General features: G+C 42.4%; 1 protein-coding gene across 7 annotated transcripts in view; it reads left to right on the top strand.

Annotated features, from left to right (window-relative positions):
* Nucleotides 1-18,346, top strand: part of LOC121276219 (serine/threonine-protein kinase 31-like) — a 134,499-nt gene that overhangs the window by 9,066 nt on the left and 107,087 nt on the right. For all 7 annotated transcript variants that reach the window (XM_041184391.1, XM_041184392.1, XM_041184393.1 and 4 more), the window contains exons 4-6: nucleotides 401-499; nucleotides 3,084-3,158; nucleotides 8,221-8,379. In XM_041184391.1, the coding sequence (XP_041040325.1) occupies nucleotides 401-499; nucleotides 3,084-3,158; nucleotides 8,221-8,379 (333 nt within the window). The remainder of the gene's footprint in view (nucleotides 1-400; nucleotides 500-3,083; nucleotides 3,159-8,220; nucleotides 8,380-18,346) is intronic.

The raw sequence follows: 18,346 nt of genomic DNA on the forward strand, positions 1-18,346 counted from the left end.
TTATAATAAGGTGTCCCACTTCTCCAAGACGGGATGCAGGCACACCACTAAACCTGGTGCCATTAAAATGGCAATAGGCGCGAATACAGCAAATTGGGGCTGCATTATTCAATTTTTAAAAAAAAAATCCCCAGCTACCGGTCACGAGTTGGGGTTCATATCGAACCCATGCCATTCAGCCCCAGGCCCCCTTGGTAATGGAGGTCGCTATGGGCATTGAGGTTACCTTAGAAATAGTGGATTTTAGATGGCGGGAGGTATTATGTGTGATGTAGTTTTCATCCTCTTTTCTATTACGTATTGAGCTCCATAGTTGAATCAAGTGCACAACGCAGCCTTCAACCTGAATTCTAAACTGCTAAAATGTTAAGTTTTAATTTTGTGTATTTTTCATACCCAGACTATTGAATTAATTGAAGACCTCCTTAAGCTATCTACTGCTTTGACAGAAATTTGCCCGTTCGCTGCCAAAGTATTTGGAGATCCTGCTCCTGAAAAGGTATTTTACTTATTAAGATAAATTGAATGAAGGAGCTGTTAAAGACTGTGAACTTATCCCCCCTCCCTACACTTTGTGCTTTCCTTACCTGCATCATCCTCTAACAGAATAGCTTATAAATTCTTGGTGCAACAGCATGGTACTGAATTTGCCTCCATTTTGGTATAAATGTAGCACAGGTTTTTGGGTTTGAGTGTACTGATTGATCTAGGCAGACAATTGGTATTAATGGCCTTTGTTATGCATGGGGTCTGGTTACTAATGGATCAGTGCTAAAGCCTTTGCTCTTCATTCTATCAGTGATCTGGATGAAGTTGTCATGGGAACAGTTTGCAAGTTTGCAGACTATACAAAGATTTGTGCAGGTGATCAGACTTTAAGGAAGAAAAATAAATTATCAGCAGATCTGTATTAATTACAGGCATATAACTTAAAATGTCATGTTATGCATGTGTGTGGAAATACTGCAGGACATGTGTTGACCATGCAGGGTGGTGATCTTGAGGATGCTGAATGAGGAAAAAGACCTAACTTTCATAGTACATGAATCTCTGAAGGTTCATTATCAGTACTGTCAAGCTGTTGCACAAACAGATATGGAGTATTAAGGTGTATTTCTCAGACGATCAAATACAAAAACTATACTGTCCTTGTATAAAACTTTGGTTATGCTTTGCCTGGAATACTGTGTCTAATTTTTTGGTCCTTTCACTTGGTGGGTAATATAGAGCAGGAATTCTCAATAGGGGTCACTCAAACCTTTCAAAGGGTTCACCAATGTATAGGCAAAGGTAATATATTTTGCGCCTAAATGAAATGTGACAGCACTTATTCTCATATCAGCCCAACCCAGCCTGTGGTACAGTGAGGTCACTGGAAAGAGGACAGTGATTCGAAGCTATCAGCAGCAGTGCGATGTTTGAGAAAGGTGAATTGTTATAAAGCAGCATATGGTGGTGAAGGATGCACCAGGAGACAGACAGTGCTGTTTAGGGATAGTCTTAGCAACTTTCCTGGAAGCAGTAAGGCAATGACTTCTAGATAAGTCCCATCTTCCCTTGGGTGAGGAAGTTGTGGGTGATTGATGTTATTGATGGTTGACACCCTCCCTGCTTGCCTGAACCCAGCATCCAGATCCAGTCTTTACCACAGACTCTGCCTTCCCCTGGACAAACTCTGGCTGTGTTGATGTTGTGATTTAGTCATTTTCTCTGCCTTTTTGTGGGACATGTGGAATATTCATTATTCTGGTCCTAGTCAGGCCTCCTCCCTCATCTTTCTCCAGTACATTGATGACTGTATTGGTACCACCTCCTGCTCTCACTATGAGCTGGAAAACTTAATTGATTTTGCTTTCAATTTCCACTCTTCCCTTACCTTCGCCTGGTCCATCTCACTCTTCTCTTCCTTAACTTCTCTAGCTCTAATTCTGGAGAAAGGCTATCTACTAATGTTCACTATAAACCCATGGACTCTCACAGCTACCTCGACGACATTTCCTCACACCCTGCCCCATGTAAGGACTCCATTCCATTCCCCCAGTTTATCCGTCTCCATTGTACCTGTTTGCAACCTTCCACGTCAGTAGTTCCGCTGCTTTCCTCTTCCTCTTTCCTCAACCAAACGTTACCATCCAACGTGGTTAACGGGGCCCTCCACCATGACCAATCCATTTCAAGCAATTCTGCTCTCACCCCTTCCCCTTTCTCCTGAAGCATTCCCCTTGTTCTCATCTGCATATCACCAGCCTCTGTAATCATTGGATCATCCTCCTCCATTTCTGCCATCTCCAGTGTGGTGCCATCACCAAATACATCTTCCCCTTTCAGCATTCCGAAGGGACTGTTCGCTCTGCGAAACGCTGGTCCACTGCTCATTTGGTATTTGAATTTCAGTTTGTGGTGTTCTTTGTGATCCGTTAGACAGCATCAAATTGAACGGAAGTATGTACTTGGTTTCTGTTATGTATTGAATGTCTTGTTTGGCTTGCCATACTTTGCAAGCCAGTGCATTATGGGATTGCAGAATCCATGTTGTTTGGTTAGTTCTGTACTGTAATAGAATAATGAGAGCTGCAATGTTCAGTCATCCCCATGCCTCTGAGTATTGATTAGTCCTTAAAAAGCTATCGCCGTATCAGTATTAAAACTTAACAGTTTCAAAACCATATTTCCGAGTATTGCATTTCTTCATTGGAATGTTCAAATTAGCTCTCAGGAGGTGTGTTTGCACCTCTTCTAAATCTCACAGCTGAAAAATTGGTATGTGGGAAATCAAGATCAAATTTGTGCCCTGCTTGTACAGCAGTGATTAATGCTCTCCTGGATGGTGTTCTCTGAAAGTTTATCTATGCTCACATCTTACTTGTGCTATCTGAAATTTTTGAGAAGATCTGAAATTTATTTTATTTTATACTTAAATTTAACCACGCAACATATAAACCCAACTGCAATTTTTAAAGTTAATGATATTGGGTATTAGTTTAAATCTTGTCCTGGACAGAACATATTTATGTTACTTCCATATGTATGATGTAATCGTTATTTTAGAGGGATCCAAAACACAAATGTTTTTATTCTTACAGATTTATGGTGGATTATATTCTGAAGACCAGTGTTGGTATAGATGCAAGCTGAAAAAAATGATGACTAATGAAAAGGTATTGCATACATGGAAATACTGTCACTCTTCAAAAATAGAGGTTTAATAACCCAATCATCCAACCAGTCTTGCAACATGGCTGATTTTGCTTTGGAAGGTGGCGGTTGTCTCAGGTGACCCAAAGGAAGTGACTTTGATATGTTCATTTAATTATTTAGATATAACAAAGTCTTTTAAAATGCTCAGAAGTAATTTTGCGGACCTGGGTGGAAAAAATATTCAGTTCCCAAGCCTTGCCTCTGTTGGAAATATCTATTGTTTGCCTTTTCCTTGATCATAACAAGGCTAAAACCCATAAAATATCAAAGTCTAGCAATTTCCAGTTATCAACTTGACAACGTTGTGCATGAGTCAACCCTGGATTTCTGAATATTGTAACCTGAATATGTATTAACTGGTACCAATGACATTCAGTGGGTTAAATGAATACTAGCCTATCTTCCTTAAAGCAGCATAATTTAGGATTCAAAAGCTAGTGATGGCCATTATTGTTTGTTTTATACATAATAAGATGCACCTTTGCATTTCCTAACTTCCATGTTTGAAGCCTCTGTCCCCAAAAATACCTGCACTCTTTCTCATGTTATGACCCCATATTCACTCCTTGTCCAGGGCACAGACTTCACCGTATCTGGCACACATGATTTATTACCAGATTGGCTATACAGGGTCAAGTGCTACTTGCGCCTTCTGCCAAAATCATCCACTACTCCAGGATTATCTTGGAGTGCAAAAATAACCCTTAGCTTCTTTACTCCACTGCCAGCTGTCTCGTTATATGCCTCTTGAACTCCCTTCATGCTTAACAACATTTGACAGCAGTTCATGGACTTTTTAAACTTTAAGATTGAGACCATCTGTTCAACTGTCTCTACTCATTCTTCCCACTCCCTTGCTCACGAAGCTGTTAGGAAATAGATATAGTTTAAGTAAATTATATTTATATTTGTGGGTGTTAGGAGTGAGTTTTAGCTTTAATGTTTAAGTTTGATTTGTATTTCTGTATGTGTGTGTTAAGAAAAGATCAAGTTGAGTTTTAGTTTTACTTTAAAAGGTGCCTGCATTTCTAATGAGAGCTTATGACTGAGAAGCTAAGCAAACACAAGAGTAGAAAAACAGGGCTGTTGCCTAGCGACGGATCCAGACAGGCAGGTCCCTCCCACAAGAAACAAGGACAGCAGTTTTTGAGTTCAGTTTTGAAGTCAGCTGTCAGGCAGAAGCAGCCTAGAAGGCACAGATAGCCAGTTCCAAGCTAAAGTTAATTGAAAGTAGCTGCCAGGGACAGACTGGAGCAATTGGGACACATAGTCAGTCTCAAGCTAAAGAAGAAAGCCCCCAAGAATCCAGGGGAGTGGAACAGGTGAAAGTCCCAATCAGATCTTCTAACCAAAGGAAGGACAGGAACCTGGAAAAGGTTCTGTGAAGTGAAGTTAAGAGTGAGGGGCAGAGAAAGGCACGAAGTTTCAAGCTTAAAGCTCCAGGCTGCAGGAAGCAGAGTCAAAGTGATATGCAAATGGCCCAAAGAGGCAAGTGAAGGTCTTTGCTATGGGCACGTGAAGCAGTGGTGTACTGTTGACAGCTGAGTCGGTGAGAGCGTGTGCGTGGAAGAAAGCTTGAATGCGTGTGGTGATCTAGGGCAGAGGCAATTTTGAAGGAGAGATCGAAACCCTGGAGGTGAACCCTTGTGGAAGGCATCCGAGAGAAAGTATTGGTTTGGGAGAAGATTCCAAGGCGAGTTCTTCCAGAGTTGAGATTGAAAATCCTCGTGTGAAAGTCTGAGTGCAGTGAGACTGGTTGGCTCACGGTGTAACAACCATCTGTGGGGGGAGTTGAGGAGAGATCCATAGCATCTGGCGTGACATCTGTCACTTAGTTTCAGAATGTGGTGTGTCTGACCACAGGTTGCTAATTAATTTACATGGATTGTACTTACTGTGAACATAAAGTATAAAATAGCTTTTGTAGCTTGTGTTATCCTTACAAATCTGTATATATCTGTAAAGGTATGGTTGTGGGTGAAGAAGTATTGTAATGTAGTTAAAACATTTATTAAACAAGAGAAGATTAGGCTTTTGTTAAAAGTTCATTAGCTGGCTCCGGTGACTGTTCAGTAGCTCCCCTCCATGTATCTAAACAAATATAAGTTAGGATCTGACAAGCTGGGTTCCACCCTGGGGTCAGGTTTGTCCAGTCCAGTGATAACCTCAGCTGGCAATCATCATAAAGCCAAACTTATCTCCAGGCTCCCTTCAAAAACATTGATCGCCACCTTCTTACATTGGTCCCAATGTTAGCTAATGTTACCAGTTCATTCTCCTTCAGTACTGCCCTCCTAATCAAAACTGCTGTCATCATGCTCCCTCAAATACTCTACCCCCCCCCCCACCCCAAAGCTTTGTAAGCCACCATCATATCTTCAATCACCTTTCCTTTCAAATCCATGACTGTGTTGTCCCCTTCTGCGTCTTTGTGCATCTTCTCCACAACTCTGTTTGAATCTGTCCAGTTAGATTTCCATTCATTCTATAGCATTGCATCCACTTTAACTAAAATATAGAACGAATTCAGTAAGATGATACTGAGAATGAGATATTGGTTATGATGAGAGTCTAGAGAAATTGGGCCACATTTCATTACAGCAGACATTAAGAGCAGATCTGATCAGGTGCTTAAAACTTTTTTTTTTTGTTATTCATTCTTGAGATGTGGGCATCGCTAGCTGGGCCAGCATTAAGTGCCTATCCCTAATTTCCCTTGAGAAGGTGGTGGTGAGCTGCCTTCTTGAACAGCTGCAGTCCATGTGTAGGTACACCAAGTCAGAGTGGTGAACTATGAAGGGTTTGATAAAAATGAAATGACTGTATCTACTGACTGGTATCTAGGTACCATAAATTAAAGATCATCTCTAAAATAAATAATTAGGAGAGTCCTTTACCACCCTCCCTCCTCCCCCTGCCCCCACACCCCAACAGAGGGTTGTGATTGTAAAGGCTTAGGATGGAATCACCCTAGAGTTGCACAAAGTGTGCTAGCGAGCGTGAGAAACAACGTTTAACCCACCGGACACAATGGCAGGTTTTTGCACCATAATGCCTCCTTCCCGACCCATTAATTATGCAGCCACAGGAAATGTGCCATTTTGCTGGCAGGTAGCCCTCTGAATTGCCCGTCATGCCATTGGCTCACTGTTTCCTCACTCTGGGTGCCATATCTAAATTAGCCACATACACAGTTCTTAATGCTTGCAGCCCAGGACTGCTCCAGTGAAGACATGGCCATGAAAGTCAAGAAGAGTCCAGTGACCCATCACTGGAAAGTTTTTGAGGCCCACCATGATGTCCTACCTTCATTCTGGCTGCAGGAGGTCCAGCAATCTCTCTCCACTCCCACTTGTAAGGTAGTGGCAGTGGTGGTCAGTGCCAAAGCTGCACAGAGGAGGTTGGCCATCCAGTGCAGAAAGAGGATGAATGAATTCTTCTGTGCGCCAGAGTAAGGCAACCATCTCAGCACTCTAAACTCTCACTCAAGGCCATTACACATTCACTGGCATCTCACTCACTGCTAGCTCAAAGGACATCACCACCCATTCTCACTCACATACTCCCACATTCCCATCTGGCCTCATTTCGTCTTAAGACTGCCTCCTCAGCCCTCACCATCTTGAGGCCACTTGCACAGATCAACATGTGCCCCCACATACACGCTGGGATATCCCCCTCCCCAAGTACAGCCCTCGCCCTGAAGCCTCTTCCCTTGCTTGAAGCTACTTCTCCCCCTTCCCCAAGCAAGACCTTGCCTTGCAGCCATTGAAAAGCCACTTCCGCCTTACTGCTGGTCTGGTAGGTAGAGACCTGCCAGTGAGCCCCTCTAAAAGTGATGTGGTACTGCCTGTGAAGCCTGGCGCTGATGACCATGAGTGCTACCTGAAGCTAAGTAGGCAAATATATCTCCAAGTCTCGAGCAAAATGCTGCTCGCCAAGTGCTTGTCGCTTATGTACCATTGCAAAACATGTCAACATGCAGTCATACCAGTTCAGCATGGTGGGGGGAGTGATCCCAGCGAGCAAGGCTTACAACGAGATACTGAAGTATTGAAATTAGGTTCCCGACGTACAGTGGTGGGAATCATGGCCCACCATTGATGGGTGGAACGGACGATTGCAAACTGGTTTCATAATGGCATAAAACCGATTTTTGGCCTTCTCGCCATATTGTTCGCTCACGCTTACCACCAACAGGAACAGAAAATGCTCCCTTGGGGTTTTGGGCAGCAGTGACCCAGATTATTTTTGTGCATCCCTGGGTGTACTTATGCTCCTTCAAGACCTACAAAAACAATTCAAGACTTAATCATTGCTGGGCCTCTACTTTCCCATTGCCCATGGAACTGGCTGAAGTTTGCAATGTGCAGGCTGGGATCAGTCCTTACGTAAGGTGGCAGTCAGTATCCTAGTTTTGTCTTAACTAGCCAGGCACTTTGGAAACCCGGAAGCAGGTCTCTATTCAAATGGTGCCAGCTACATCACTGGTGTGAACAGAGCTAAAAGGCTACCGATTCCACCTCAAGGCCATTATCACCAGGCAAATGGAGTGAAAATTGACCTCTGTATCTAAAATCTGGATTTGGAATGCCTATTTTAATGAAGCAGACTGAAATTAAACCTTCAAAAATAGAACATCAAATTGTGCAAGTAGTGCAGCCTTTTACGTGATGTTGGGATGATGTGAATATAACTTGGAGCACTTTTTTTTTCAAGATTTTTTGTTTTAAAACATAGGAAAAAAAGTGTTTCCTCACTTTCTCCAATTTCCTTACTCTTCTTGGTGGTTTCTTCCCCAGGCCTTGGCCTACCATTTCCTAAGTTACTTGATATTGTGCAGGATTAGCATGTGGAATATGAGAATAGATTCATGGTACATGGCAATTTGATGTGGCATATTCAGCTGTACAGTATCAGCTAATTCAAACTAACCTTTAAAGAATCTATGACTAAACTGATTTTTAAGTGTTTGTGTATAATTTCATTTTGAAAAGACGCCAATTTTTTTTAATCTTTCAGTGTCTGATGACTTATGTCGATTATGGAAATTCTGAGACTTTAAAAAAGTCATGTATTGTTGAACTTCCAGAAGACTTGCAGTATCCTGGATTGGCCAGCAGGTTCAGACTTTGGGGTCTTCAGATTCCACCTAATCAAGATGTAACACCATTTGACCAGGTACATACAAACATGCATACGAATTAGGAGCAGGAGTAGGCCACTCGGTCACTCGAGCTGCTCCGCTATTTAATAAGATCATGGCTGATCTGATTGTAACCTCAAATGTACATTCCCACCTACCCCCATAACCTTTCACCCCCTTGTTTATCAAGAATCTATCCATCTCTGCCTTAAAAATATTCAAGAACTCTGCTACCAAAGTCTTTTGAGGAAGAGAGAAAAAGTTTCCTCTCACCTCTGTCTTAAATGGCGATGCTTATTTTTAACTCTCCCACAAGCCGAAACATCCTCTTCACATACACCCTGTCAAGACCCCTCTGGACCGTTTACGATTCAATCAAGTTACCTCTTACTCCTGCAAATCCAGCGGATACAAGCCTAGCCTGTCCAGCCTTTTCTCATAAGACAACCCACCCGTTCCAGGTATTAGTCCACTAAACCTTCTCTGAACTGCTTCCAACTCATTTACATCCTTCCTTAAATAAGGAGACCAATATTGTACACAGTACTCTAGATGTGGTCTCAGCAATGCCCTAAATAACTGAAGCATAACCTCCCTCCTTTTGTATTCAATTCCCTTTGCAATGAATGATAGCATTGTTAGCTTTCCTGATTACTTGCTGTACCTGGATACTAACCTTTTGCGATACATGCACGAGGACATCTAGATCCCTCTGCGCTTCAAAGCTCTGATATCTATCACCATTTAGATAGTATGCTCCTTTTTTATTTTTCTGGCCAAAATGGACAATTTCACTTTTTCCCACATTATACTTCATTTGCCAGATCTTTGCCCACTCACTTAACCTATCCATATCCCTTTGTACCCTCCTTATGACCTCTTCACAACTTACTTTCCTACCTACCTTTGTGTCATCAGCAAATTTAGCAACCATACCTTCGGTCTCTTCATCCAAGTCATTTATATAAATCATTAAAATGTTGAGGCCCTAGCACTGATCCCTATGGCACACCACTCGTTACACTTTGTCAACCAGAAAAAGACTTGGAGTTTGGTGAGAGGGGAGTTTTAAGTGTTAATTTTGTTCTTAAATTTTGCTCTTAAAATCGAATGGAGTTTGTAATTAGCAGTAAATGTAAAGAACTGTGTAAGCAGGCTAAGTTCTTTCTTTCAGTTCAGACAAGATAAGCTCACTTCTCAGCTGTAGGAGCAGAGTAGTTAATTAACTAACTGGTTGAACCTGGTTACTGTAACTCTTTCGAGTACAAACACATTTCCACCTGTTCCAATTCAGATGAAGTTACATAGTTTCATAGTTTGCCATTGTGAGATTTGAACTCTTGATAATCTTTTAAATCTCTTTCGAGTACAAACACGTTTCCATCTGTTTCAGATGAAGTTACATTGTTTGCCATTGTGAGATTTGAACTCTTGATCTTGGGGTTACAAACCCAGTACCATAACCACTTGGCTATTTAGGCCAAGCGAATATTTGTTCAATGTCTCTTCCATTTCATAGTTTTGCCATTGTGAGATTTGAACTCTTGATCTTGGGGTTACAAACCCAGTACCATAACCACTTGGCTATTTAGGCCAAGCGAATATTTGTTCAATGTCTCTTCCATTTCATAGTTTTGCTATTGGGAGATTTGAACTCTTGATACTCTTTTGAGTAAACCTGTTTCCATCTGTTTCAGATGAAGTTACATTGTTTCATAGTTTGCCATTGTGAGATTTGAACTCTTGATCTTGGGGTTACAAACCCAGTACCATAACCACTTGGCTATTTAGGCCAAGCTAAATATTTGTTCAATGTCTCTTCCATTTCATTGTTTTGCCATTGTGAGATTTGAACTCTTGATCTTGGGGTTACAAACCCAGTACCATAACCACTTGGCTATTTAGGCCAAGCCCCCTGGTTACTGTAGCCCCCGTTCAGTTTATTATAAATTCAGGGTTCTTTAGTGCAGCCTTGACTAACAAAGTGAAGACTTGCGACAGAATTTTGCCCTTGTTGGGCGGGTGCAACAGGCAGGCCCGGGAGTGGTCGCGAAGTTGACTGCCTGTGACTGCGATTTCACGCTGACTAGCCAATTAGCGGCCATCCAGTGTGAAATGAGCGCAGCAGCGCTGTTGGGGTGGGGGGCATGGGAGGAGGGCGGGCACGAATGTTCGCACATGTGCACGAGTGCGCACAGGAAAAGCTCCCTGAGGCACAGAGCTGCCTCAAGGAGCTGAAGATTTTTTAAAAATAAAGATATTTAAAATAATGAATCTGTCACATGAGCTGGGACATGTTAAATAAGAGTATTAAAAGTTTTTTATTTTTTTAAATCACTGGTTGAAACCTTGTCCCGCCCGTAGATGAGGTTTTGCCAAAAATGCAAATGCTGCTTGGCCACCTTGCCCATCCCCCAACTGAATGGTTGGACGTGCGGTGAAAAATTCATATCAATTCATTGATTAAGGGCCTTAATGGGCCGCTTAATTGTCAGCTGCTGACTCCTGTGCAGGCCCACCCACCGAAATATCACGTGAGTGTGCGATGATGTCGGTACACTTGCTTGACGTCATTGCACGTCATTTTACGCTCGTTCGGGTTGGCCCGCGCCCACCTGATGAGGCAAAAATTATGCCCCTGGAGTTTGGTGAGAGGGGAGTTAGGAGGAGATGGAGTTTATTCCCTCTATCTTTCTCACCCCATAGAAATTGGTTCTTGCTCTATTGCAGGGAAAGGAGCCAGCTGTCTTGTGAGTATCTGGTAAGTGCGTAAGTTCTAGTCTATCCCTTAGCTTTGAAATAGTACATAATTTGGTGGTAAATATATAAGAAAGCAGCATTAAATAAGTGATGAATATAATTCAGTAATTATTTAAAAGGCATTAAGGATTGCAGGACAGGTGGTGTGTCAAGGCTGCAGCGTGTGGGAGCTCCTGGATAACATTGTGATCCAGGGCAAACGTTTGCACTAAGTGTTTGTGGTTTGAGGAACTTCGGCTCAGAGTCATCGAGCTGGAGGATGAGCTGCAGACTCTGCGACACATTGGGGAAGGAGAAAGTTACCTGGATGCTTTATATCAGGAGGCAGTCACACCATTTAGGAAAGGGTCTTCTGATTTGGTCAGTGGCCAAGGACTAGAGAGTGTGACTCCGAGTGAGGCAGGTAAGGGGACCCAGAGGGCAGGAGTATGAGCCTCTGCAATTGTCCAACAGGTTTGAGGTTCTGTTAGCTTGTTTAGATGAGAGTGGGGACTAATGGGTGGATGAGCAACTTGACTATGGCACCGTGGCACAGGAAGCCATCCAAGTGGGGGGAGCAAAAAGGAATGTAGTGGTAGTAGGGGACAATGTAGTAAGGGAGATTGACACTGTTCTCTCTAGCAAAGAGCGAGAGTCCACACGGCTTTGTTGCCTGCCTGGTTCTAGGGTTCAGGACATCTGCTCAGGGCTGGAGAGGAACTTGCAATGGGAGGGGGAGGATCCAATGGTTGTGGTCCATGTAGGTACCAACAACCCAGGCAGGATGAGGAAGGAGGCTCTGCATAGTCCGTACGTCGAGCTAGGTGCTAAATTAAGAAGCAGAACCTCAAAGGTGGTGCTTTCTGGATAATCACCTAAGCTATGTGCAAATCGGCATAGGACAAATAAAATTACAGAAATGAATGCATGACTCAAAGACTGGTGTGGGAGAAATGGGTTCTGGTTTTTGGGGCATTGGCACCAGTGTTGGAGAAAGTGGGATCGGTACTGTTGGGACGGTCTATACCTGAAACATGCTGGGGCTGGTGTCCTCACAAGCTGCCTAACTAGGGAAGTAGTGGGTTTTAAAATGAATAGTAGGGGCAGGGGATCAAAGTTAGGAAGATGTGGTAAACCAAAGAATAGAGACAAGGCAAGAGTGACGGGTATTAATATGGGAAATGATAAACTGACTCTGACAGGAAGGGACAGAGAGTACAATTCTAAAAGTAAATCAGGTAAGGCTAGAGGCTACAAAGATAATAAAAAGACAAAACTAAAGGCTAAACTGTATCTAAATGCAGGTAGCATTCGAAATAAAACAGATGAACTGATAGCACCACTGGAAACAAATAAGTACGATTTGATAGCCATTATAGAGACATAGCTACAGGATGACATAGATTGGAACCTGAATATTGAAGAGTACATGACATTTAGGAAGGACAAAATTATGAGGGGAATAGATAGAGTGGACAGGATACAATTGTTGCCCTTGATGGAGAATTCTAGAACCAGGGGACATAGATTCAAGATAAGTGGCAGAAGGTGTAGGGGGGATGTGAGGAAGAACTTTTTAACGCAGAGGGTAATGGGTGTCTGGAATTCGCTGCCCAAGTTGGTGGTAGAGGCAGAAACTTTAAACTCTTTTAAAAAGTACCTGGATCTGCATCTAAAGTACTGTAAGCTGCAGGGCTATGGGCCGGGTGCAGGAAAGTGGGATTAGAAAGGGCACCTGGGTGTCCTCGGGCTGGCATGGACAAGACGGGCTGAATGGCCTCCTTCTGTGCTGTAACTTTTCTATGGTTCTATGACAGGGAGGTAGGAATAGTTGGCGGGATGGCTCTGTTAATTAATGATGGTATTAGCACACTAGAGAGAGAAGACCAGGATGTATAAGCAGTTTAGGATGAGATGAGAAATGATAAAAGGCAAGAAGTCACATATGGGAGTGGTGTACAGGCCCCCTAATTGTAACTACACGATAGGACAGAATATAAAAGAATAGATAATGGGAGTTTGCCAGAAAGGTATAGCAATAATCATGGGGGATTTTAATTTACATATGGACTGGAAAAATCAGGTGGGCAAAGGTAGTGTAGATGAGTTCAGAAAATGTTTTCGGTTGTAGATTCTTGGAACAGCATGTTCTGGAGCCAACCAGAAAGCAGTCTATACTAGACCTTGTATTGAGCAATGAGATGGGATTAATTGACAGCCTCATAGTGAAGGCATCTCTAGGAACCAGCAATCATAATATGAATGCAGGTACAGCAGGTAATTAGGAAAGCTGATAGAATATTATTTATTGTGAGGGGAATTGATTACAAAAGTAGGGAGGTTATGCTTGAGCTGTACAGTGCATTGGTGAGACTACATCTGGAGTATTGTGTACAGTACCGGTCTCCTTATTTAAAGGAAGCTGTAAATGCGTTAGAAGCAGTACAGAGAAGGTTGACTAGACTATTACCTGGAATGGGTGGGTAGTCTTATGAGGAAAGGCTGGACAGGTTAGGCTTGTGTCCACTGGAATTTAGAAGAGTAAGAAGTGACTTAATTGAAGCCTTTAAGATCCTGAGGGGTCTTGACAGGGTGGATGTGGTGAGGATGTTTCCTCTTGTGGAGAATCCAGAGATCAGTGTTTTAAAAATAAGGGGTTGCTTATTTAAGACAGATGAGAATTTTTTTGTGAGGGTAGTGAGTCTTTGGAACTTTCTTCCTCAAAAGATGGTGCAAGCAACGTCTTTGAATATTTTTAAGGCAGAGCTGGATAGATTCTTGATTAACAAGCGGGTGAAAGGTTATGGGGTAGGCAAGAATGTGGAGGTTACATTCAGATCAGCCATGATCTTATTGAATGGCAGAGCAGGCTTGAGGGGCCGAGTGGCTTACTCCCCCTAATTCGTATGTAAGACCCTTTTATGCTTTCCCTCTGTTTGCTGTTAGCTAGCCAATATTCTATCCATGCCAATTTGTTACCCCATGAGCTTTTATTTTCACAACTACTTTTAATGTGGCACCTTATCATATGCCTTCCGGAAACCTAAGTGCAGTACATTCATTGGTTCCTCTTTATCCATAGCGTATGTCACTGCTTCAAAGAACTCCAGTAAGTTGGTTAAATATGATTTCCCTTTCACAAAACCATGTTGACTATGTCTGATTGCCTTGAATTTTTCTAAGTGCCCTGCTATACCATATTTAATAATAGTTTCTAACATTTTCCCTATAACAGATGTTAAGCTAACTGGCCTGTTATTTATTGCTTTTTGTCTCCCTCCATTTTTCCAATAAAAGAGTTGCATTCGCTACTTTCCAATCTAATCTTACTGAATCAAGGCAATTTTGGAAAATTAACACATCAGTTGTCTCCCTAGCCCCCTCTTTTTTTAAGACCCTGGGATGAAGCCCATTAGGACCCGGGGACTTGTCAACTCGCAGCTGCAGCAATTTACTCAGTGCCATTTGCCTGGTGATTGTAATTTTCCTGTGTTCCTCCCTCCCTTTCTTTTCCTGATTTGTAGCTATTTCTGGGATGTTACTTGTATCCTCTATAGTGAAGACTGATGCAAAATACCTGGTTAATTCACCTGCCATCTCCTTATTTCCTATTATTAATTTCTTGGACTCACTTTCTGTAGGACCAACATTTCCGTTATTAAGTCTTTACTTGTAAAATGTGTGTAGAAACTCTTACTATTTGTTTTTATATTTCTAGCTAGCTTTCTCTCATTCTAATTTTTCCTTCCTTCTCAATCTTTTAGTCATTCTTTACTTTTTATATTCTGTCCAATCTTATGTCTTTGCTCAATTATATGCTTTTTCTTTAGGTTTGATGCAATGTGTAACTTTTTCAGTTAATCCCAGATGGTGGGTCCTCCATTTGAAATTTTTACCTCTCGTTTTAATGTATCTATTCTGTTTGTATTCTGAAATATCCCCTTAAGTGTCCGCCACTGCATCTCTATGGATCTATCCCTTGACCTAAATTGCTAGTTCACTTTAGTTCGCTCTGCTTTTGTGCCCTAATAAAAGCCCTTATTTAAGTTAAGATACTAGTCCTTGACCTATTCTTCTCTCCCTCAAATTGATTTAAAACTCAATCATATTATGATTGCTGTTACCTAGGGGTGACTTCACTGTGAGGTCATTGTGCAATGAGATAAGGTTAATCAATACAAGGTCTAGTATAGACTGCTGCCTGGTTGGCATCAGAACTTTACAAGAAGCTATCCTAGGCTACCTTTTCCTATCTGAGTTTCGAGTTCATATGTAGATTAAAATCTCCTATGACTATCGCCATACCTTTTTGACATGCTCCCATTATTCTTTCCTATATATCCTGTCCTACCATATGGTTACTGTTCTGGGGCCTGTACAGCCGCCCACAAGTGACTTCTTGCCTTTATCATTTTGCAACTCTACCCAAACCACTCCTACACCCTGGTTCCCTGAACTTAGACCATCTCTCTCTATTGTGCCAAAGCCATCCTTAATTAGTAGAGCTACCCCTTCACCTTTCCCTAGCTTCCTGTCCTCCCTAAATGTCTTGTACCCTTCAATATTTAGGTCCCAACCTATGTCATCCTGCAGCTATCTGATAGCCATTGCAGAGACATGGTAATAAAGATAAAGCAAAATGTATTGGCATCTATGTTGACATTGATGCCATAATTTGAGTATTGATGTGCAAAATTTATTAAAGGTATTGGTTTCATAATAAAGGTTCCTTTGTGAGTAGAAATGATCTGTATGACTTAAGTCATTTTAACTGAAGGGGTTGAATAAGAAAACTTGTTTTCTTTTGAGTTGTGTTCTGGTGGTTTTATTAAGTGTAACAGTAGAAATCTTTCAGCTTTCCCTCTAAGAAGTGTAACCAAAAAGATATCCTGTTGATGGACTTTTTGCAGTTCTGGAAAATGCTGCATATAATTTGGTAAAAAAGTCATTAAAAAAAATTGACTTGAAGATTGGCTGCATTCTTTTCCAAATGCCCATTACTTTGTTCTTGAAATGAGATGTTAAGTTGTGATATATGCTGCTCAACTTCTGCTCTCATTACTTCATTGCATGCATGACAACCCTGAAAACTCTGCAAATATGATGATGATGGCAAACCACTGTAATTATTTGAGTTTAAAAAAGAGTCATTATTTTAAGGGCGAAGCCACTGTAGTTGGAGCAGTGGTGCACCATGTTGCTCACAAACCACATGTGACTTTGCTGTCCCTCAAGTGTGCCCCTTCAATCTAATACTTAACTATTGTGTGGGGCTCGCGAAGCTACTGTCATGCATGTTTTAGTCAATAGATATATTTGGAATGGGAAGGTGTCATTTCTGGAAAACAGCATTTTTCTAAGACAGATGCTTTACCTGCAGGATAAGAGCAGGACTGGTGTTTGTCCAGGAGGCAGGCACTATGTCTGAACTTGACTGGATTATTTCTGTTCTTGACTTTTAAGACTTCATCTTAATCATTTAGAACCAAGACCGGTATTAACTGGATATAACTCAGGAACAGAGGAAGATAGAGACTTTAATATATCCAATTTATAGGTTTATTTATAATCATTTGAGTGAATTTACAATAGCAACAACTTATATAGTGCCTTTAACGTAATGAGCTACCCAAGGCATTTCAAAGAAGCATAATGAAACAAAATATGACACTGAGCCACATAAGGGGATTGGGTCAAAGTGGTATGGTTTAAGGAATGCCTTAAAGGAGGAAGAGAGGTGGAGAGGTTTTCGTCTGACATCGTGTATGGACTTCAACTTGCTTCCTTTCAAGAGCGCCTGGATCCTTCCACTTGAATAGTCCATTGGCTGTTCTTCTCATCGCCCAGGATTTTCTGTTATCAGCATTGTTAACCTGTTGCTGTTTTTTTTTTCCCCAATAACAGAAATTTCGCCTATGCTGAGAAATTTATAAGCCACTTATTTAGAAATGTTTTGTTTCCTTTTTTTTTTTAAACCATGCTTGTGGACCTTTTACTTAATACTAGTTGAACTTAGGAGACCGTTGGCTAAAATGTAAGCTCGTGGAATTGAAGACATATTATTCACTTTGCTAGGACATTAGGTGATTAAAAGACAGTGGCCAGAATTTTCCAAATCCTGCTGGAGGCCAGTGTGAACCCGATTTGCATCCCGGCAATGGAATGCAAAGTAAGGCCTGACTGGAATCATTCCCTCCCTCCACGCCAGATTTACTGTTACGCCAGTGAGAAAACACACCAGTCCAGAACATGTCTGGGCGAGTGTGAGGTGTAGAAGTTGGGACTTAACATTAGGGCCTTGCTCAGATGACAGACATCGGAGGAGCAAAAGAAGCTGGAGCCCTACAGCTACTGGACCCTGGAGGAGCATGTGCATCGCTTGCTGGGTGGATTCTTATGGATATGGCTCTGCGGCGAAGCAGCTCTTGGAAGTTGGGAGGTTTCCGTTGATGTCTCGGGTCAGCTTTGGAACATCACAGTCTTGGCCATGGGCTGCTATGGATGATTGGTGAGGGGGTGAAGGAAGAGAAAGGTCCAGCTGAGAGTGGGAGAGGAAGGTGTATCGGCGGGGGGGGCAGCGAGAGTGTCAGGGAGATGAGGTTGGACGGGGAAGGAGGGTGTAACGGGGGACGGAGTGCGGAGAGGTGAGGTCCATGTGAACGTGCAAGGGAGGGGCCAGTGGAGATGATAGTTTCTGCCCCAGGAGGTAAAGGGTGGGTGTGGGAGGAGGGAATGGTGAGTATGAGAAGGTGCAGAAGGAGTCGGGAGGGTGAGTCACTAGTAGTAGAAGGGATGGCAAGGGTGATTGGTGGGACCTCAGAGGCAGACATGGACCCTGGGAGATCAGGGAAGTCAATGGAGTTGGGATTCTCAGAAGGTAGAGAATGTGCATGTTCACCTGGACATCCTGAAAAGATGAGGGTTCGAGTTGGTCGTTGACGGTGGGGAGGTGGAAGGTGATACTAAGATTCAACATTGATGGAGGAAAGGACGGGGAGCTGCTCAAAAACTTGACGACGACCATTGTTGTGGAAATTGAAAGTAAGTGGAGCCTTCTGTTGGACTGGCACAAGTGTTGCACAGGAGTGCAGTCAGTGGGTGGGCGGAGATGCTGGTCAGCTCAGATGGACAAGTGAAAGAGTCCCAGCAGGCAGAATTCAAAATGTTTGGGACAGTGAGATGAGTGTGATGGATGAAGGCTCTGCATGTGTGGAAGAATGCTTCATGAGTCTTCGAAAGGCCCTACCACACATACAGTTCACC

This window comes from Carcharodon carcharias, chromosome 3 (assembly GCF_017639515.1).
Source record: "Carcharodon carcharias isolate sCarCar2 chromosome 3, sCarCar2.pri, whole genome shotgun sequence".
In the NCBI taxonomy this organism is placed as follows: Eukaryota; Metazoa; Chordata; class Chondrichthyes; order Lamniformes; family Lamnidae; genus Carcharodon; species Carcharodon carcharias.